General features: G+C 50.1%; 1 protein-coding gene across 1 annotated transcript in view; it reads right to left on the bottom strand.

Moving 5' to 3' along the window:
* The window catches only part of Srl (sarcalumenin), a 44,448-nt gene that overhangs the window by 13,808 nt on the left and 9,125 nt on the right, over positions 1-21,515 (bottom strand). The window contains exons 2-5 of the mRNA XM_026780697.1: positions 5,691-6,516; positions 5,071-5,573; positions 2,396-2,497; positions 800-895 (exon numbers count right to left, since the gene is read on the bottom strand). Of these exons, the coding sequence (XP_026636498.1) occupies positions 800-895; positions 2,396-2,497; positions 5,071-5,573; positions 5,691-6,516 (1,527 nt within the window). The remainder of the gene's footprint in view (positions 1-799; positions 896-2,395; positions 2,498-5,070; positions 5,574-5,690; positions 6,517-21,515) is intronic.

The raw sequence follows: 21,515 nt of genomic DNA on the forward strand, positions 1-21,515 counted from the left end.
TGTAGACCAGGCTGGTCTCAAACTCACAGAGATCCGCCTGCCTCTGCCTCCCGAGTGCTGGGATTAAAGGCGTGCGCCACCATCGCCCGGCAGGATGTCTTACTTTTATCATTTTAAAAGCCAAGTTTTAAAGAATCCAGGTCCTATGCTGGGGGCAGTAGGACGTGTGTATAAAGCCAGCTCTCAGAAAGCTAAGACAGGAGCTTCCGAAGTTCAAGGCCAGCATGAGCTACGTGGTGAGACTTTGTCCCAGAAATCAACAGCAGCAGCCAGGTGTGGTGACACATGCACTTGGGAGGCAGAGGAAAGCAGATCTCTGTGAGTTCGAGGACAGCCTGGTCTACAGAGACAGTTCCAGGACAGCCAGGGCTACACAGAGAAACCCTGTCTCAAAAACATACATACACAAAAAAATCATTACTGTCATCACCCAGGCCCAAAGGAGGCATCCCAGAGGAGCAATAAGGAGGCAGGAGAAATACGGTCATATGGAGGCCCATGTGAATAGGGAGCCTGGTGGCCCTTGAGCCCAGGAGGGATCTAACAGGCCTTACACCTGGAAATTAAAATGCCTACTGCTGAGACAAAGCACTGGACAATGAAACCTGTCACCCTCTTAGAGCACTGAGCACTCACTGCTCTAGGAAAGACCACTTCCGAGGCCTGAGTTCCTGTCCTCCACTCCTCCTGGAGTCCTAGCACAGACCGCACATGAATCTCGTGAGCCTACGTGGGCACCAGAGAGGTGTGCGTGGGTAAAGGGCCAGAGCCCAGTTCAGGGTCGCGATGTTGTTTGTACCTGTGATCTCATGCTGTCGCAGCTCATTGTACTTGTAAGACTGCTCCAGGGGCTTGATGGACGTATGGTAGATCTTCCGCAGCCGCTGCAGTACCGCTGGGAGGAAGGAGCAGGGAGTGAGTATCAGGCAGGCCACACACACACACACACACACACACACACTGCTGCTCCTCACTCTAGGGCCATCTCACACCCTGAAAGAGTCTCTCTCTGCCTGTGAGGAGAGTCACTGCAGTCCAAGATCGTGACAGGATTGTGTTTAGGAAGGAATTGGTCCCCATCCCACCCTCATAAATCCTCAACAAAAAGCATTTTCCTACTCAATCTGCAAAACCTCCTAATGTATTTAAGAAACAAAGCAAAAACTAATTCTTGGCCAAGTACTATGTTATACACTTTTAATCCTAGCATTCAAGAGACAGAGTGACTGGTTTTCTGTGATTCCAGTAGCATCTTGCAAGTTCCAAGCAACCAGGTTACATAGTGGGACATTGTCTCAATAATAATAATAATAATAATAGAAGACTTATTCTTGGGCAGGTATATGGCTCAGTTGGTAAAGTGCTTACCTGTCATGCACGAGCACAGAAACCTGAGTTCAATCCCTAGTCCCATAAAAACAGAAAGAAAAAAAAACAGGTGTGTAGGCACACACCTACAATATCTACTAAGGGGTGATAGCAGAAAGATCAGGGGTTCAAGGTTATCTTCTGCTGCTGGGAGTTGGAGGCCAACCTGAGCTACATGAGACACTGTCTCAAGAATAATTAAATCGAAACCTAATACTCTCTTCCTTCCTCACTTCAATGGTGCAGCCAGAAAAGCTAGGGTGCTTTCAGCCTGGCTGAAAACTCTGTCATTGGGAGATGAGAATCTCACGTCTGTGCTCTATTTGTGCTGTCAAGGTCTAGAGCATAAGGAAGCCGGGTGCCCAGCAGGCCTGTGGCACAATGCTTCCTGGGGGATTCAGCCATGCCCCATGTTCTGGGGGAGCAGAAACCTAGGGTGCAACTGAGAACTTTGTGGGGTGTGTGTAGCACAAGAGGACAGGATGGGGAGCAAGAATCGGAACAGTAAGGTTCCAGTCCTGCACTGCCTTTCTCTGGCTCTGTGCCAAGAGCAAATTTCTGTATTAATCTGTGCCTGGCTAGTTAATCAATCAAGAAAAGATAACAAGCCCCCATTGAATCCTTGATTCATTGTGGGGGCGAAGTAAAACATAAATATGAAAGAGTTTGTAAACTAAAATCCAAGCAGATAGGATGGATTCTTATTAACCATCTTCCCTCCACAAGGACAGTGGTGAGGTGGTGGGGTGGTGGGGTGGTGGGGTGGTGGGGTGGTGGGGTGGTGGGGTAGTGGGGTAGTGGGGTGGTGGGGTGCACACTACAGATGATGGCTCTGGAGTTCACCCTCTGTTCTGACACTGTGCCCTCTGCTTGGTTATCTTCTTTGTCCCCCATCCTTGGCCTTGTTCACAGAGTTACCTCACATCCCCCCTTGCCCAGGGTTCTCCTCTTCTCTGTGGTGCCCTCTGGCCTCAGCACTACAGAGCTCTGGTGCCCCGGATCCCAGCCCAGCCCCTTCCCCAGGCACCTGTGTAATCGTCAGCTGGCTTGTCTTCATTCAGCATCAGGGTTTTCTCAATGTGGGAGCGGTCCCTCATGGGAGCCTCTTCACTCACATCCTCTGTCTCTTCTGGAAAGAAAAGCAGACAGTGCAGGGTCAAAGCAAATCTAAACCAGTAGACTTGTAAGCCTCACAGAGATGGAGCAGAGCTGGGCCTCAGGTAGACACAGAGCAAAGTTGCCAAGTTGAATGAATTTGAAATGTAAATACAACTTTCAAGACCCATGATCTATGTGTGTGTTCATGTATGTAGAAGTGTACAGGAACATGCATGAGCACCTGTGTGGGGGACTATATGGAGGTCAGAGGTCAATCTCTGATGTCATTCTTCCAGATCTGTCCACCGTGTTGATTTATTTCCCTGTCTTTTATTTTTAACGAGGTCTGTCATTACTCACCAACTAGGCTCGACTGGTCTGTGATCCCCAAGGATCTGTGTGTCTCTGCTCACAGTGTTGGACTTAAAAGAGCCCAGCACCACCCCTATCTTTTTACACAGGAGGTGGAGATCAAACTCTGGTCCTCACAACTGGGCAGCGAGCGTTTCAGTGACTGCCATGGCTGGTTTCCGTGTCAGCTGGCCACACACTAGTGTCGCCTGAGCAGGGAGCCTCCTTCGAAGAACTGTCCTGATTGCCTCAATTACTGTAGGAAAGCTAGCTGAGCAAAGCCGAGGGAACGAGTCAGTAAGCAGTGTTCCTCCATGACCTTAGCATCAGTTCCTACCTCAGTTTCCCTCAAGGAGATGGACTGTAACCTATAAGCCAAATACGTTCTCTTCTCCTAGTTGTTTTGGTCAGTGTTTTGTCACAACAGAAAACAAACGAGGACACTGGGACACTATCACCCCACCCTGTTAACTGTAGTCATCTGTTCAACTGCGCTGAGCCTAGAGTGTAGTGACGGTGACACATACCTATGTATGATCTTAGCAACCAAGAGGCCAAGACAAGTGACTCTCAAGGTCTAAGCCAGTCCAGGCTGTATAGCAAGACCTTATTTCAAAAAATAAAATAAATGCATTGAACACATATCACATGTCAGGTGCCAAATGTCATGCTGGCACTCCAGGGACACCTACACAGGCATGGCTACTGCCCTTAGCGAGTCATCCTACAGCCTAATGGGAACGAGCTGACGAGCTGTCTTTAAAATGTGGTAATTCTGAGCAGCAAGGAAGCTAGAGCAGCTCTAAGGGCCTAAGAATGTCTGCAGATTTGGGGGGTGAGGTGGGAGGGGGCAGAAAACCCTTCCTGACTTCCTGACTTCTGCTGATGCGCCGGAGATAGTAAAGAAAAGAAAGTAGTTTTCTGTGATGGGCCACACAGGGTGCTTGGCAAGGAGTGGCCCAGGTGCTCCAGGAGCTGACTTAAAGACCGCCACAGGGGCTTGCATTTTATCCCCAGGGCATAGAAAGCCGTTGGCCAACTGAGGGAACATCTCATCAGAATAGTGTTGATGGGAAATGGAAGGAAGCAGGTGTGTGACTGTACCTGTCTGTGCTGGCAGTCACACACAGGTCAGCTGTCCCGATGACTGAGCAAACAAGAGACACCCATACCTGATGAGTCCTGGGAAGGATGTTGTTCATGCTCCCTGGTCTCTGAGGTCACTCATTTCTAGCAAAGCTGCCTATTCAGGGACCTTAGATTAGGAGGGTGTAGCTTAGGATTGTGGGGTAGAGGGAGGCCAGTATCTGCATGTCTTACGCAGCGTCTCTTGCAGTTTCTGCTCCCAGGTCAGATTAGGAAAGAGAGAAGGGGAAGAGCTTACTGCTCCTTACAGAAAGCGTACGTACATAAAGAGCACAAAAAGTCCACTAAGTTCCACAAGAAGTCGGGCGTGTGGTGCGTGGCTGTAGCCTCGAGGCTGAGGCAGGAGAATCAGGAACTCAAAGCCGCCTTGACTATTACACAATGAGTTCATGCCTGGCCTGGAATACATAAACTCCTGTCTCAAAGGGGGAAATGGCTCACCTGGAAACGTGATAGTCATAGCAGGACCCTGCCTGTGCCCTGCAAGCCACCTTCTGTTCTATCCACACATACAGCATGAGGTGCCGGTCCTGACCATGGCACCCCCATCAGCCCCAGCCCTCCTCCTTCCCTGTCCTTTGAGGGCTATCCTACTCTAAAGGGGCATCTGAGAGCAGTCAGCCTCAGCTCTCACACCATTGTCCTGACCCCGATTCCTGACATTCACACCTTATGCGGGAAGTCTTCGCCAGCAGACTCAATGGAAGAAGAGTGCCTGTGCTTCCTAACCTGCCCCGCCAACTCCCTGCACCTCCTTCCGCCAGCCAGTCTCAGGACTGCAAACCTGACATCAGTTCCCTTGTCCTTAAGGCTGACCCACATCTACCAGTTCTAAAGAGGGCTCCTGTCTGTGCTGGTAGTCACATACAGGTCAGAAATGGTCAGGTCCCTCTGAAGCCTCCTGCTAGATCCATCCACACTAAAGGTTGGGTGGCTAAGGAACTGCCTACAAGGGCTCTCTGGGCTGATCAGAGGGACAGGGCCCTGCCTATCACACCCAGAACTAACCGAGGGCTATCACACACCCCGTATTTGTCCCACAATGTACAAGAATGTGTAAGAATGTAAGGAATGCATCTGGGATTGCCTTGAGGAATGAATTCCTACCCTGGTGAGCAATTACAGGATTCCCTCTGCCCTGTTGTCTTTCTTTGGATGCCTCTGCCTCTGCATCCTGGGTCTTGCCACCCTCAGACCCCGTGTCCAAATCTTCCACATCAAGCTGGATGCCTTCCTCCTCACGTTCTGTGGTTCCTGCTGCTTCCTGGGGCTCCCCAGCCTCCCCAGAGCCGTTTCCCTCTTCTTCTGAGCTAGCTCCATCACCGCTGTCTTCTTCAGACTCCTCCTTAGATGGAGCTCCTCCTTCTTCACTTCCTCCTTCTTCATCACCCTCTTCCTCAGAGGAGGCCTGAGCCAGGCCCTCCTCAGGCGTCCCTGATACCTGGGCCTCAGGAGGGTAGTTCTCTGTCTCCCTGTCCTTGGAACCCTGGGTGTCCCCAGACTGTTCACTGGCTTCTATAGCCGAGCCAGCCTCCTGGCTAGGTCTAGGCTCCCCTTGGTCCTCAGCCTTCTCCCCAGCTTCTGTATCCACCTCAGCTTTTGATTCTTCTCCAGCAGATGTGGCATCCAGGGCTGTAACTAGCTCTGTAGGCTGGTGACCAGACCCTGGGCTAGCCTCGACTTCTTTTTGAGAGGAAAGGACTTGGCTCTGGTCAGCTGCTCCTTCTGCAGCTTCTCCTGCCTCTCCTCCAAAAGACGTGTTGTCAGAGACTGCATCTAGGTCAGTGGACTGGTGATCGGGCCCTACAGTGGCTTCCTCTTCTGACCGCAGGCTGTGGCCCGGGGACTGGTCCTCTGCCCCCTCCCTGGCTTCTGCAGCCATATCAGCCTCTGATTCATCTCCAGCAACTGTGGCATCCTGGACTCCACCCAGTTCTGCGGAGTGGTGACCAGACCCTGTGTTGCCCTTGTCCCTTGCCTCCACTGTATAGGCCTCTTCACCCTCTACGCTAGGGGAAACGTGGGTGGCTGTGGACTCTGTTGTCCCTGCTGCTGCCTCTTCCACGGGGCTACCACCTAAGAGTCCCTGGAATTCCCCAGGGATCCCACTACTCCCTTCTTGTACTTCTGCCCCCACACTGGCAGTCCCCTCCTGTCCTGGTTGCCCTCCGGAACCAATCTCTGGCCTCTCTTCTTCTGGCCCCTCCACCCCTCCTGGAGGAAGGGTGTCTGCTGCTGCCGGGCCCTTCTCTTCCTCCCCATGCCCTTCGGTATCCCCAGATGGAGCTGACTCTGCAGCTGAGGTATTAGACAGGCTAGCTTCGGATTCGGAGCCCTGGCCGTTGGCAGTGGAAGGGGCCCCTGCTGGTGTCTGCTCCAAGCTCTCAGCCTCCCTGCCGTCTGGGTAGTGAAGGAGCAGGTTCTTGTCTCCAGGGGCCGCATCTGCATAAAGCGCCCTTTCTTTCTCCTCTAGACTTGTATCTCCAGCAGAGAAATGATTCTCCAACAAATTGCCAACATCTTCTGTGCCACCCGCAGCAGAGACTTGCAGTTCTAAATGATTAGAACATGATTGGTCAGTTCACAGGGTTGGCACTTGCCCTGCTTCTCTAGAGTCTATGTCAGGCTAGCTCCCACGGCAGAGAGCAGCATATGTGCCTGGCATCCAAGTTATGCCTCCCAACTTGGGTCCTCTGGACCACGCCTCCCTCCAAGCCTCTGGGGGTCTACAGGAGTTAGAGGACTGATTTTCTGTCTGCTAAGGGAGTCAGCTGCTGTAGTAACCCAAGAACCCCCAAAGCCTGACCCTGACCTTCAAGCCTTCCCCCGGGTCCTGATGACTATATATGGATAGAACCTTTGTGAGCTCTTCCAGTCCTTCCTCAACCTTGCAACGGGCGTGGCACGTGCCACCTGACTCCTGAGGAGATGTTCCAAGATGGGACAAATGCTCGTGCATTCCTCTCCTTGTCAGTTCCTAGAGTCATTAACCAGCAAGCTCTTTATACTGCTATCAGCAAAGGAGCGAGAACAGGTGTTTGCAGGCCAGATAATCTTAGGTTACAAGGCAAAGTACTTAGGGGATTACTTGTGGCTCTCAGCTTTATTAAGTCACACATCTAAGCCTGTCCCCTTAAGGGCAGGCGTTCGCTGGCCTCTCTACCTCAGATTAGAGGGAACAGGGCCTGAGGAGGAGACATCCAAAATGGGTAGGGCCTGGGCTTCCCACAGGCCTCAGCCAACTCCTTCTGGGGGGATCCCCTTCTAAGGTCCTGCGGCTGTACCCACAGAGCAGAGGGCACGGGGAGAACAGAACAAACATGGTCCCAGTCTGTGCCAGAGACTGCCACCAAGGGTCAAGCTGGGTATTTTTGGAAAATGGGGTGGAAGCAAAGCTTAGACCTATCCCTTCTGACCTTCCCTCAAAAACTGGGAGCTCCTTAAAGAGGAGGCCTGCAGGAAAAGCTGCAAGCCCACGGGAAGGGAAGGAAGACAGTCCCTCTAAGGGAAAGCCTGGTGCTTCCCTCATCGAAGTAAGAAGCCTTCCTGTCTCCAGGCATCCCACCCCTCGCCGGTTCTCAAAAGGCAAGGGCAGTCTCCAGCCATTAGGAATGGGTGTTTTCTCACTAGCTCCCACAGTTAGTCAACCTGTGTCAGCTCCTGAAGGATGGGGAGCTGCGGGTCACCAATTCTAGAGGACCCCTGTATACAAATGTGTAAAACTTCACCCCAAGCACACTAGTATGCACAGCTGTTTGTAAGCTTGCTTGTCCTGCCTGGCAGATTGTACACCCAAATTAGTGATGGTCTTTGGTTTACCACAGACTCATGGCCACCATGTGGCTAAGAGGTGAATGATACACAGAACTGCCGACTCCTAGCTCACAAGGTAGTCATGAGACATCAGAACCTTCGTGGGGATCCCAGTCCCTGACTGCATGCACCCTCTTTCCAGGATCATGCTTCTGGATCCTGGGTAGCAAGATGGATCTTAATTGTGTATTCTCAGCAATCAAGACCCTTGCCTGCCCTACAGAAAGTTCTAGAAGAAGTCTACATTTACATGAGGAAACCAGTAAGAATTCCTGGTTCCGGGAGCTGGAGAGATGGCTCAGAGGTTAAGAGCATTGCCTGCTCTTCCAAAGGTCCTGAGTTCAATTCCCAGCAACCACATGGTGGCTCACAACCATCTGTAACGGGGTCTGGTGCCCTCTTTTGGCCTGCAGTCATACACACAGACAAAATACTGTATACAAAATAAATAAATTAAAAAAAAAAAGAATTCCTGGTTCCTTAGTCTCAGCAGGATGAGGGACTAAATATTACTTGCCCCCATTCCTTCCCCTGCTGTTCTAGCTTCCAAGTCTCTGAGAAGAATCTGTGGTAGGAATTTGTTTTAACCCAAAGAAACTGACAGTCCTCTGAGCAGTAAGATGTATAAAATATGAGATGCATTCATATAATTATTTACTAAGCAAGGCAATGGAAAATATTTACGAAGACTTACCTGCTTCTGAAAAACAAGTATTTTCTCTCTCTCTCCCTCCCTCCCTCTCTCCCTCCCCTCCCCTCCCTCTTTTGTTTTGTTTGAGAGAGGGTTTCTCTGTGTAGCCCTGGCTGTCCTGGAACTCGAGATCCAGCTGCCTCTCCCCCCTGCCCGGGACTAAAGGTGTGCGCCACAGCTGCCCAGCTGCTTCCACCTGCCTCTCCCCCCTGCCCGGGACTAAAGGTGTGCGCCACAGCTGCCCAGCTACTTCCATCCCTTTTACAGGTGAGAAGACTGGAATTCAGGGCCCTGCATATGTCCCGTGGCTAGTAACAGGCTGAGGACCTTTGACTTTTGACCTGGAAAGGAGACTGCCTGACTCTGAGCGGGGTTATCACTACTCCAAGTGTGACCCAGAGACCAGCTTCTTCCTTGGCATCACCCCAGAGCTTTCTGGAGATGCATGGATCAGAATACTTATTTAGCAAGATGCCCCAGATGACTAATTCACACATTGCTATGGTTCGAGAGGCTCTGGTCTCCACCACTTCCTCTCCTCTCCTTTCCTGTGACACATGGAATCACCTTGTTCCTGATTCTTGATTTCCTCCCCTTCTGGTCACATTTAAACTACCCATGAGGCAACCCTAGCAACAACAATAAAAACATATCTCCAGTAATCCCAGCACACAAAGCCAAAACCACTGCAGTGTCTAAGACAAACAGTTTGACCCCAAGGCTTCTGCTCCCAGCCCTCCGCACTGGGAGGATCCCCACTGGGGCTTCCAGTTTCGGTTGGGCCTCTGGAGCCTGGCGCCTTCCCTCGAAACAGCAGTAGTTACGGCATTTCCTCGCTGTATCTAACCCTTCCCACAGGCTCTTGTTGCTCTGTGATGACAAAGGTGGGGGTGATGGTGGCTGCGGTGATGACCCTCAGCTAAAGAGATCCGGTCTGGCTTCTTCTTTTATTTCTGATATTCTCAAAAGAACCTCTGCAGGGCAGTGGTGGCGCACACCTTTAATCCCAGCACTCAGGAGGCAGGGGCGGGAGGATCTCTGTGAGTTCAAGGCCAATCTGGTCTACAGAGTGAGTTCCAAGACAGCCAGGGCTACACAGAGAATCACAACAGAAGCAAAAAAAAATCTCTGTCTCCAGTGGGAATGAGATGCCAGCATCACCCAAAAGAGTGTGAGGACCAGAGAGTGAAGGGATGCCTGACTTTCACGCTGCTGTGTTTCAGCTTCCAGTTACTGGACCGTGTGCGTATATACATTAACGCCTCCCAGCTTTGGTTTTTACACCTTACAGCCAAAGCACCCACCCCTGGCTGTCTGCTAAGCAGTTTGCACCATGGCCTTCCTTCTCAAGCTAAAACCAACTGCTCTGGCAGAAAGTCTTCCACTGAAACCAGCTGTCCTGCTGGGGCTCCCAGAGCTCAACCTCAGGAAGCATTGGACCCAAATCTGTTGTGGGAGGCACATCTGATGCTCAGTTCCCTGAGATCCAAGGCCAGGGTCTTTCCTCCCCTCCTTCTCTGACTCTGCCAGAACCCCCATTGGTGCCCAGAGCAGAAGGGACCAGAAGACACCGAGGATCCCGGTGGGCTGAGTTCTGGTGAGATGAGCGTGGTTCCATATCAGGCCATGAAGTATCCTACTGTATGAACTGCCGCCAACACAGCCAGCTCAGCGCTGGCCGGGCCTGGCCACTGACGTCAAGGCACATGAATAGCAAGCCCCCAGTTCATCCCAAGAGGCCCACGGGAGGCCTAAGCACCTGACAGGCTGGATCCCTGGATCACTCACACTCAGGCTCAGCCTGGCACAAGCCAGCACTACCTCTCCTGGCACCCCCTCCACCATCAGCCCTCTTGGGGAATCTAGGCTTTTTGTTGCTCTCTGGACCTCACACCCCAGCAGTGGCTCCACCTTCTCTCCCCACCGTCCAGCACACTGGCTTTGTTCCTCTACTCCTGCCTTATCCCTTAGCACTTTCTGTGGAGATGTGAATCCCGCTGGAGAGGAGGAAGCTCTGGCTAAGGCTGCCCAGAGGACAAGGTCAGGCTGGGACAGAACCCTTGACTGTGGCCTGGGGCTCTCACTGTACCTCAGTGGTTTACCGGCTTGTGTTTCAGAAGTTCCTCAGGGGAAAGGGAAGATGCAGTAGCGTGGAGACAGGGCCTCCTTCATAGCCCGTACCTCCCTGAGTCTATCTGCCCCACCGTCTACAGGGTGAGAATGGGAGAGGCCTGAAAACCTCAGCCCCCTTCCTTTCTTTCTGTTCCTGCACAGGTGCAAAACTCTCCACTAGATCCGGTCTTGCCCTCAGGGCTCTGAGACATTTTGGAGTCCTTATTTGATCCTCCTCACAGCCCTCTCCAGCAGAAAAGGCCAGGGCTATCACTCTCTCTTGAAATGAGGAGGCAGACACAGGAAACGTAAGGCATTTGTCTGACAACTCATTCCTGCAGAGTTCTGCCTGGGAATGGTGTGACCATACCTACAAAGTTTTTCAAACACTGAATCCCGGCTCTGGGCCAGTATGCAGCTGTGTTTTATAAGATGATTCTAGAAAATACCAAGGCCCAAGACCATCAACACTAAGTCTTCCTCAGCACCAACTACCAAGGAGCTCGGTCCCAAAGTTGAAAGTGGAGGTCTAAAGAACACGTCTCAGAACCTAAGAAATATCTTGTTTATTAATCTGTTTTGAGCACGCCTCAATGTAAATTCTACTGCAGGTTATCTCTTTAGGATTTGGGGGTGGGGTGGGAGTGGGGACAGGGTCTTACTGTGTATCCTTAGTCAGCCTGAACTTACTTTGTAAATCAGTCTGATTTTGAACTCAGAGATCCACCTGCCTCTGCCTCCTCAGAGCTAAGATTAAAGGCGAGTGCTGGCTCCTTAGCAGTCTTTAGTAAGGATAGACTGGTCATGCTCCTGCACAACTCCTCACCCATCTGATCTGAAGCTGTGATGATCAAAGTAACATTGACCACCACGCATACCCACTTATGCAAATGGGCCATCAACAGTAATAAAGATGCCAGGGGAAAGTCTTTTCTGCTTCTATACCTTATCAGGAGCACACTGGCCTTGAGGTACACAGGAGTTCCAAATCCCACAAGTCGCCCTTGGCCCACATCTCATGGCTTGTGTCTCCAAAGTGACTGGGGAACATCAGACCCGTGACGCTGCCGCTTCTTTCACCCTTTCGGGAGACCCTCTGTCTTCCAGCAGCAGGCTGACCCTTCCTGCTAACCGTCCTCCAGCAGCAGGCTGACCCTTTCTGCTAACCATCCTCCATTTGTTTATTCCTTTCACTTGTTTACTTTCTGTATCTCATTCTACAGCGACTGCTCACCATCCAGAGTTCCCTCTCCCGCGGTGGCAGGTGACACCTTCCTCAGACAATGTGGCTGATGGCTGATGCTGTTTGGAGTTTCAGGAGAATAGTGTCTGCCAGAGCAAAGGCTGTCTCCATCCTCCAGGATCCAGGAACACTCTCTAGCCCGTTGGCCTTTAGCCCTTCCTCCAGACAAGGGAGACAGGGTCCCACAGAAGAGGCAGTGGAGGCTGTCTTTGACTTCATGGCCAAGTCTCTAAAGTCAAGGCTAATCCCACCAGTACAGCTCGTCCCTGGCTGGACTCTGGCCCCCAAATGATTCATCAAGGGAACAGGACACACCAGCATAGGCAGCAATCACAGAGAACCATCTCAGTGACCAACTACTCAAATTTCACTAACTAAAACTCCAAGACTACCTGCCTTGATTCCTCGGGAACCTTTGGCAGTATCTGCTTCTAGAACCCAGCTCCTACTACTTCTAAATCATCCCTGTGCCAAGTCAACCTCACCCTCTCTCCCACTAAGCCAACAACAGGAGCTGTTTGCCTTAGAACAGGGCCTTCTTAGCCCACCCATTTCTTCTTCTTTTGAAAAGGGTCGAAGTCTCTAGCACACTTATTTTTAACCTACAGAGTACAGAGAATTGACAGAATAACTAACTATTTTCCACCTCACCTCTAATTCCTGTGAATACTTGGTTTGGGAGGTATAGAGAGAAATTGCTATAAATCCCATGGCCATTGGTAGATCTATGGGTGCTTGTCTAGATGCCAGGGGATCATTAGTGTAGACGATGTTTGTTCATTTTTGTTTTATTTCTTTGGCTGGTTAGTAGGCTGGTTGCTTGTTTGTTTGTTTTGACATAAGCACTATAGCCTGGCCTGGCTTCAAACTTCTTATGTAGCCAAGGCTAGTCTTAAACTCCTAATCCTTTTGACTCCACCTCCCAAGTGCTGAGATCAGGGCATGCATCACTATGCCTAGATGTTTGTTTGTTTGCTTGCTTTAAGTCAAGGTCCTGCTATATAGTTCCAGCTGGCTTGGTTCTATATAACTCAGCCTGAGGGAGAGAGGGCACTGTGAGCACGTGCTGCCACACCTGGCTTGCTTATTCGTTTGGAAAGGCGACTATCTCTAGGAGAAGCACAATATTAAGTCCGGAGCTGGGAATGTAGCTGATGGTAGAGAGCTGGCCCGACACACACGAAGTCCTGGTCCCGTCCCCAGAACTGCACAGACTGAGTGTGGTGTCACATGCCCGTATCCCAGCACTTGGGAAGTGATAACAAGAGAATCAAAGGTTCAGGGTTATTGAGTTTAAGGCCAGCCTGGGCTACATAAGACTCTGTCTCAAAAAAAGAAAAAAGGATTAAGTCCTGTTGCCTCCAAGTAAGCTGATAGAAGGAGTGCTCCGTTGAAACTGTTTTTCCAGAGATCAGCACAAAATCCTCACAAGAGTGTCTGGGAGTGACACCCTCACTCTGCAAGGACTAAGCTGGCAGGCCAGAGAAGGAAGGGGAAATGAATGCAGGGTGGAGTCTGAGAAAGACTGAGGCAGGCGTCTGACTCCCAGTCTGAGGAGACTAAATCTCCCTGGCATCTGTAGGGAAGGATGCTAGGAAAACTGATGGTTTAACTTGTGGATGCCAGCAAGGAGATACCCAGTGGGAGCCAAAGGAGTGCAGCTCCCTCTGGATACCCTGGGTTAGTCACTGGGGCTCAGCAATGAAGGAGAAGGAGCAGTGAGACCAGAGCCACCTCTTTCCCAGCCTAAGGAGGCTGGAGAAGTCCGCACTTGGGAGCTGGATCTTCCCAGCCTGGGCCTGAACTGAAGCTTTCCCTGGTTACTTACACCTCTCAGGCTGAGGCTTCCCCTGGCCAAATGCCTCATAGGCTGAGAAGGCTTCTGACCCTTAAGTCAAAAGCACCTCATACACCAGTCTGTAGAACCAACCAGTCAGCCTACTTCTTCACCACCTCCTGCAGCTGGGCTCAAACAGTTCAGGGGAGCGGAAGTGCCATAGCTACCATAGCAGGCCAACAGCACCCAATCATACCAGCACTTCTGCCCACTGCCAGCAGGATAGTCTTAGTAGCTCTCACTCCCAGGTGCCACAAAAGCTGCCCGTTCCAGTGTCTGTTCATCGTGGATGAAGGAGGAAGGGCAAGCCAAAGGCAGGCTGGTCAGCAGTGGGATAGGTATTATGCCCTAGCCTATAGACCTTTATGGAAAAACTGCTCTTTGCCCAGGGCAGTCCACTTTGTCCCTCTGAGAATATCCCCAGATCCATGGCAGACGAGTTCCACTTCTGGCCCCTCTATCCATATCCCCACATCTTGATTTTTAGCCTTATGGTTATTTTTACAATAGAGACTTCTAGAACTGAAGGAAAAGTATAAATTGATTCGTTCAATTCTTATTCCACAAATGAAGAAACCAAGTCCAGAGGAGAAAGAAAAGGGGTATTAGAAGTCCCCCAGAGAACAAGTACGAGCCAGGACTAAGCACAAACTCTTCTAACCTGTCTTCATGCATGGTTGCTAACCAAATACAGCCAGCCCCCTTTTCCTATCTAATAATTCTAACCTTTTAGGCCCATGTTTCCGCCTGCAAGACCCCGTATACCTTGGCTTGCTCCCTCCCTCCCCTATTTGCCTTCCCAGCAAGCAGAAACATCTAGAGTAGGTTGGAGGCACAGTTTTGTTTGGAGATTTGGGGGGAGGTTCCATCGAGAGCCTGAGAAAAGCCACCAGCCTACACTACGAAGTCTCTGAAATATCCAAGGTCACAAGGAGATTGCAGAGGTGTCTCAGCAGTCATTGTTGGGAGAGTTAAAAGGGAACAGCCCTAATGCTGATGCTGCTGGACAGGACAAACTCAGAACTCTAGAGCAGTGGCTCTCAACCTTCCTAGAACTTCAACCCTTTAATACAGTTCCTCGTGTTGTGGTGATCCCCAACCATAAAATTATTTTGATTGCTACTTCATAGCTGTCATTTTGCTACTCTTAGGAATCATAATATAATATCTGTTTTCTAGTGGTCTGGGGCAACCCCTGTGAAAGGGTCATTCAGCCCCTCAAAGGGGCTAAGAACCTCTGCTCCCGGAGTGAATAGGGGGAAGGGGAGGGGAGCGGGAGGAGGGGAGGGAGTGAAAACTGGGATAGGTGTGTAAAACGAGAAAAGATCGTTTTTAAAAATTAATTAATTAAAAAATAAAGAACCTCTGCTTGATGGGTGGTGGCGGCACATTCCTTTAATTCCAGTACTTGGGAGGCAGAGACAAAGCCAGCCTGGTCTACAGAGTGAGTTTCAGGACAGGCTCCAAAGCTACAAAGAAACCCTGTCTCAAAAAACCAATAAATAAATAAATCTTTAAGAGAGAGAGGCAGGGGAGCAAAAATCGATTCTCTCACAGTTCCAAAAGTCAGAGTCAGAATCAAGGCATAAGCTGGGCAATGCTTCCTCCGAGCCCTAAAGGGGAGGGCCTATCTTGCTTCTCTGGCAGTCCGTGACTTACAGCTAGTTCATAGCTGCCTCTTCCAGTGTTTGTCTCCATCTCCACACGACCTTCTCCTCCTTCTTCTCTCCCCAGAAGGAAGCCACCATGTTGGACACAGAGCCTACCCTTCTCCTAGGAACTCACTCAACAGCACAATAGCTCCACATCCCGCAAACAGGTACTTGGCTTAGGACTTAAACATGTCTTGAGGTGTCATGGTGGCCTTTATGTCTGTAATTCCCTCCTGATTTCTGCAGGTTCCAGCTTTACCTGTCCCCTCTTGCTAGCCATGTCTCATACCACACCCCTCATGATGTCTTTTGGTACATATCACTTGAGGTCACATGGATCTCTGGCCTCAATTCACTCATGTCCAGACTTCACTACCCTGAGTAACATGATGAGACACAGCCCCGGCTCTCTATGGTAGTGACCTATGTTCCGACTGACATCTCCAGAGAAACGGCCATGCCCAACACCTCTTTAGACTCGTGTTATTTATGCCTGAAGGTTATTATTCAAATCACCTTCACTCAGCACGACTTCCTGACCAGCCTCCAAAATGCCTGTCTCACTGTCCCAGGGCCAACTCCTGCTCAAACTTCAGAGCTCAGCTCTGAGGCTCATCCCCCAGGAATTTCCTTCCTTAGTTCAATTTCCTTAAACTTAGTTTAATGTGTATGCTCTGTATTCCTGAAGTACCTGTCCCCTTTTTCCCCAAGGAGACAGCAGGTGTTTAGCTGAGACTTAGTAGCTATCCGTGCACTGTGAGCATCTGATGACTGCTGAGAACACGTGACAATAGCATCCTTTCCCGTCGGTGCTTCTCAGGGCTCTCTAAAAAGAACCACACAGCCACCCCTTCCCGTGGCCCTATATGTTCCATCAGCCAGAGCCATGAGTGATGTTGCTCCTCAGTGCACCCTTCCAGCTGTTCCTGTCTTATGCAAAGGAGGAACCAGAGCTCTACAGTGACCCAGAGGCCTATGACCTCTGCCCTGCTTCCCCTGTGACCTCATCTCTTCTCCTCTATCACCTTGACTACCCTGTCCACTTTAGAACTCTTGCTCCTCTTGGGCCACCCCTGTGTCCCTCCTGTTCCTGTCCTCTGTGTTCTATCTTCCCAGACACTTTGCTCTGATGTGATCAAGGCTCACTCCGGCTACCCACTGCCGACTGTCTCCCACTTAGCCTTGCTTTTTCGCTCGCCCTAGTTTTATTTTCCTTCGCTGCATCTACTGTTTTCCAATACGCCGTATAACTTTCTTAGTTTCTCGTGGGTTGGAATTTGCTTCCTTAGCACCAAGACTAGCTATTTGTGCGGATGGACACAGAATGGATGGATGGAAAACAGTCTAATGGAAGATTTTTTTCCGACTTGGTAACAGAATAGTTCCATAAGACAAGAGAAATGGCTTTGAGCCGTGTCCTGATGCCGGGACTTAACCTCCACAGGCCAACTTCTCATGTGACTAAAGGGCCCTAGAAGAGCTGCTTTCCTACCTGACTGTGTAATAACCAAGTGAGCTGAGTTACTGAATAAAATCTCCTCCCCTTTAAGACATTAGGATCCAATTAGAGGACGAGATGAGTGGGCAGGAAGCCCAACTAGCACCCAGCATCAGCCTAAGAAGGACTGCAGACAACATGGGACCTGAATAGCTGCTCTTGAGATGTGAGGTTACTTGGGGACAGAGCCACAGGAGACAAGCCAAGTGTGTGAGGGGAGCAGTGATTGTGGGGAGGAGGGAAGGAGAGCGCTGGGGAGCAGAGCACACAAAGCCGGGCTAGTGAGGGAGACCAGTGGTGCCTTGAAGTAGGCCTTGTGCTCACTGGTGAACATTTTACTATTGTTGTTGTTGCTCTTTTTTAAAAAAAAAAAAAAAGATTTATTTATGTGCTTGTGTGTGCGTGTGCTATGTGTATGTGGGTGCCTGAATAGGGCAGAAAACAGCATCAGATACCCTGTAGGCAGTTGCAAGCCACCTGATACGGTGCTGGGACCCAACTTCAGGTCCTCTGAAAGAGCAGCAAGTACTCTTAACTGCTGAGCAGTCTCTCCAATACCCCATCATGCACATTTCTGAAAAGGTCTGGGCAAAGGTTGAAAGTAATCACCTGATCCTGCTCCCTTCAGAACCAGGATGTACCACAGTGCCCAGCTTTTAGAACTGCCTGGATGCCCAGACTCAGGCTACCCGCCGCCGTGAGGAGCCCCACCTGCTCTACTGTCTGCAGCTGGCAGGAGGTCCCTGAGAATGGCGGCCTCACAGGGTGGTCCTTCAGAAGTTTATTCTGAGCAGCTTCTTCCAAAGATCAGGAGGGCTTCCACATCCCACAGATACCTCACTTGGCTCCCACAACACCCAGGAGCTGAGACCAAGAGGGGAAATCGGTGCAGGGCCTCACAAAGAAAGCGTACTGTGCACAGGCTCCCACCGTCTGAGTCCTCGCTCTTCCTGTCACTACCCACCCAGAAGCCAGTCCTCCCTTCCCTGGGATCCTCCACCTCTAACATGTTCCATAGCTGAGCATACCCAGGCAGTCACACCCCACCTCCATGCACCCTTACAAGCTGAGCAGCTGCTCCCAGAATTCTCTACTCCAGCCAGCTGTCCATACATTCATTTAACATGTTTCCCTTGGGCGTGTCAGCAGAGCCCCAAATTAGCCACCAAATCCTTGTAGGGGCCAAGACAACAGGTGCCCCTCTGCCCAGCAGAACACTCTTGCCCGAGGGACATAAAAACTAAACATTTGGGGGTAGCAACTACTAGACATCTTGAGGTTCACAGGTAAGGAACGATAGCGGGTTGAATTGTGTGCTCTCAACACGTGGTCCACCATGACCTGGGAATGTGACCTTCTTTGGAAATATGATCTTTGTAGATGTAATTAATTAAGATGAGATCATGTTAATTAGGGTGAGCCCTAAGCCAATGTCTTTATTATCTTTATATGATGAGGAAAAAACACAGACTCACAGATGGGGAGGAGGCCGAAGGAAGGCGGAGCTGAGTCTGGAGAAGTAAAGCAAAAAGCCAGGGTGGCCAAGGGTTCCTGGCAGTCACAGACGCTAGAAAAACCACAAAGGCTTCCTCCACAAAGGCCTTCAGAAACACAGCCCTAACAATGCCTTGATTTTGGATTTCTGGCCCCCAAATTGAGCAAGAACACATTTGTGGGTTTGGTTTGGTTTGGTGACAGGGTCTCACTGTAGCCTAGGCTGGTCTTGAACTCACAGACATCCACTGGCTTCTATCTCCTAAATGCTGGGTTTAAAGATGTGCGCCACCACACCCAACCATTTCTAATGTTTTAAGCCATCGAGTTTGGGGTGACTTGTTATGGCAACCACAGGAAAATGACATATGAACCAACACTTAAGCCTGGCCCTCAGAAACCTGCCAAACATTCTCCCACACTAAGCCAGATGAGATTTCACTAGTCCCAAGCCCCAGCCCCTACCCCTACAGTCCTGGCATCCTCATGCCTTCAGTCCCAGTTTGAACGCCCCCCTCCCAACCACAGAGCCTGTCTGACAAGTGCTTCCCCTTCTCTGCTCTCTGGCTGCTTATTTTTAGCCCCTGATTCCATCTACCTTATATGGTCCTCTGTTCATCCTAGGAGTACGAACTACGCCTCTCCTGGTTTGTGAGCTCTGTGAGGACAGAGAATCCCCAAGATATTAACAGCCCTAGCGGCAGTGAAATGCTGAGAGATCCCCGGTTGTTCTTGTCCCATGACATTTGAGGAAACTGGCAGCACACGTCAAGTGACAGCATCTGCTCCGCAGTAAGAATGCTCTGCTACTGTCACAGCCCTGCTAACGTGAACGTTAAAAAAAATCTAATATCAAAGAACATTTTTTTTGAGACAGTATCTCACTATGTAGCTCTGGCTGTCCTGGAGCTCACTATGTAGACCATATCCTCCTGCTTCTGCCTCCAACCGATGGGATAAAAGGCACTGCCATGCCTGGCTCAAAGACTATTTTAAGCATCTGATAGACTTTTTTTTTTTTTTTTTTTTTGAGACAGGGTCTGTATATTCCAGGCTGACCTCAAACTCACTGTACATCCCAGGATACTGGGATGACCTTGAACTTCTGGTCTGTCCCACCCCCACCCCCCAACCCATACCTACCTCCCAAGTACTGGGATTATAGCACGCACCACCATGACCAGCTTAAGCTGTGCTAGGGATAAAACCCAGGGCTTTGAAGATGTTAAACAAGCACTCTGCCAGCTGAGCTGTTTTCCCCCAGCTCCCTTTTTCTTTCATAATCACATAGCCCCTGTGTGGTCAATAGTTGAAGTATTATTATCCCCACTTAGTAGGTAAAGAAACAGGTACAAGATGAGTGTAGTGGCCCGTGTCTATAATCCAGAATTTAGGGGCTCAATGAAGGAGGGTTATGAGTTCAGGGACAGCTACATAGAGAGACACTGTTAACAGAAAGAAGAGAGGAAGAGGAGGAGCCAAGGGTCTGGCTTTGTCTGTCAAGCTTTTACCTATTGCCATCTAGGGAAAATTCTACTGGAGACAACTGGGCAACCAGGTTCTAACCCAATGGCTGCTTGGAGGTGAACCAGGGGCTGCCATTTGGCAGTGGCCTGCTGGAGGAGGGAAGGAAGGAGGGGACTCCCAAGCAAGCTCCAGGGCTCTCCCCTGGCTCAGTTCTGGGCTGAGCTCCCAGCACAGCCCACTTCCTGTAAGCCCCGAACTCCAGGCCAGGATTTGCCTGCACCTGTTTGAACTAAGAGTGCTGTCCCTGCTCTAGAAGGATCTAAAAATATCTGAGAGGGAGGAGAAGGGGGTGGGTCTAGTCAAAGGAAGAGCAGGCTAGGGAGCTGGCCACTCTGGCTTAGCATTCAAGGCCTTTCCCAGCTGGCTGCAACCCATCAGTGTGGCCTTGTCTCCCCTGAACAGGAGCTTCCCATTCTAGCCAGTATGGCTCTCATCCTGTTCTTGCCGGCCCAAAATTCGGAGCTTCCCCCAGTCCTGTGGATAGCTCTGCTTACACGAATCATCTGCTCATTCACTAGACATTATCCAGTGCCTTCAGTGATGCAAACGCCATGCTAAGGACTAGTAATGCTGTACAACAACCCCCTAGGCTTGCAGGGATTCTATATAGAATGTTTTTTTTCCTGTACATTATTTATTTGTTGGTTAAGAGGGTGCACACATGCCATGGCATATGTGTGGAGCTCAGAAGGCAATCTGCAGGGGTTAGCCCTCTCCTTCTACCATGTGAGATCTGGAGATGGAACTCAGGTTATCTATCTTGGCAGCAAATGACTTTCTTTGCTGAACCATCTCACTGGCCCCATACAGTTTTAATTTACAGACTAAGCACAGTGACGGCTTGGAGACGTAGCTCACTTGTTCAAGTGTTTGCCCAGCATGGACAAAAGCCCTGGGTTCCATCCTTGGCATCACATAAAGCCAGGAGTGCTCATGCACGCAATGTCATCTCAGCATTCTGGAGGGGGAGGCAGGACAATCAGGAGTTCAAGGCCATCTTAGACTATGTACGTAGTGAATTTGATGCCAGGCTGAGCTCCCTGAGACCGCCTCAGGAAGACGGACATGGGATGCCAGATGGCTCAGTAAGAAAGGATGTTTGCTGCCAAGGCTGGATAACCTGAGTTTGAGCCCCAGAAGAAGACTGACTCCTGTAAGTTGAAATCTGACTTTTACACATGCACCAAGGCATGAATGCACATGTGTGCAAACACAGAGAGAGAGAAATACATAAATGTAATAAAATTTTAAGTTAGGCACCATGATCTGAGGATCTAGCTCATGCATGAGACCCAGCATGCGTGAAACCCTAGGTTCAGTCCCCAGTCCTGTGAGAGGGTAGGGGCATAGTAAAAGAGTAACGAAGTAATAATCGCCTAGACCAATTATAACAATATACCATATGGAAGTTTAAACAGTGGTTGGTAGAGCAGTGCCTTTAATCCTGACTCCTGGGAGACAGAAGCAGGTGGATCTCTGTGAGTTCCAAACCAGCCAGGCCAAAACTATATAGTGAGACTGTTTAAAAAGAAAAAAAGAGTTATTTAAATTTTATGAATTGTTTATTTCTGGGATTTTTCTTTTAATCTTTTTGGACCATGATCGGTCATAGTAACTGAAAATAAAACCATAGATTTAAAACAACAGTAACAAAGCCTTTAATCCCAGCACTCAGGAGGCAAAGG

Source organism: Microtus ochrogaster, chromosome 7 (assembly GCF_000317375.1).
Source record: "Microtus ochrogaster isolate Prairie Vole_2 chromosome 7, MicOch1.0, whole genome shotgun sequence".
NCBI lineage: Eukaryota > Metazoa > Chordata > Mammalia > Rodentia > Cricetidae > Microtus > Microtus ochrogaster.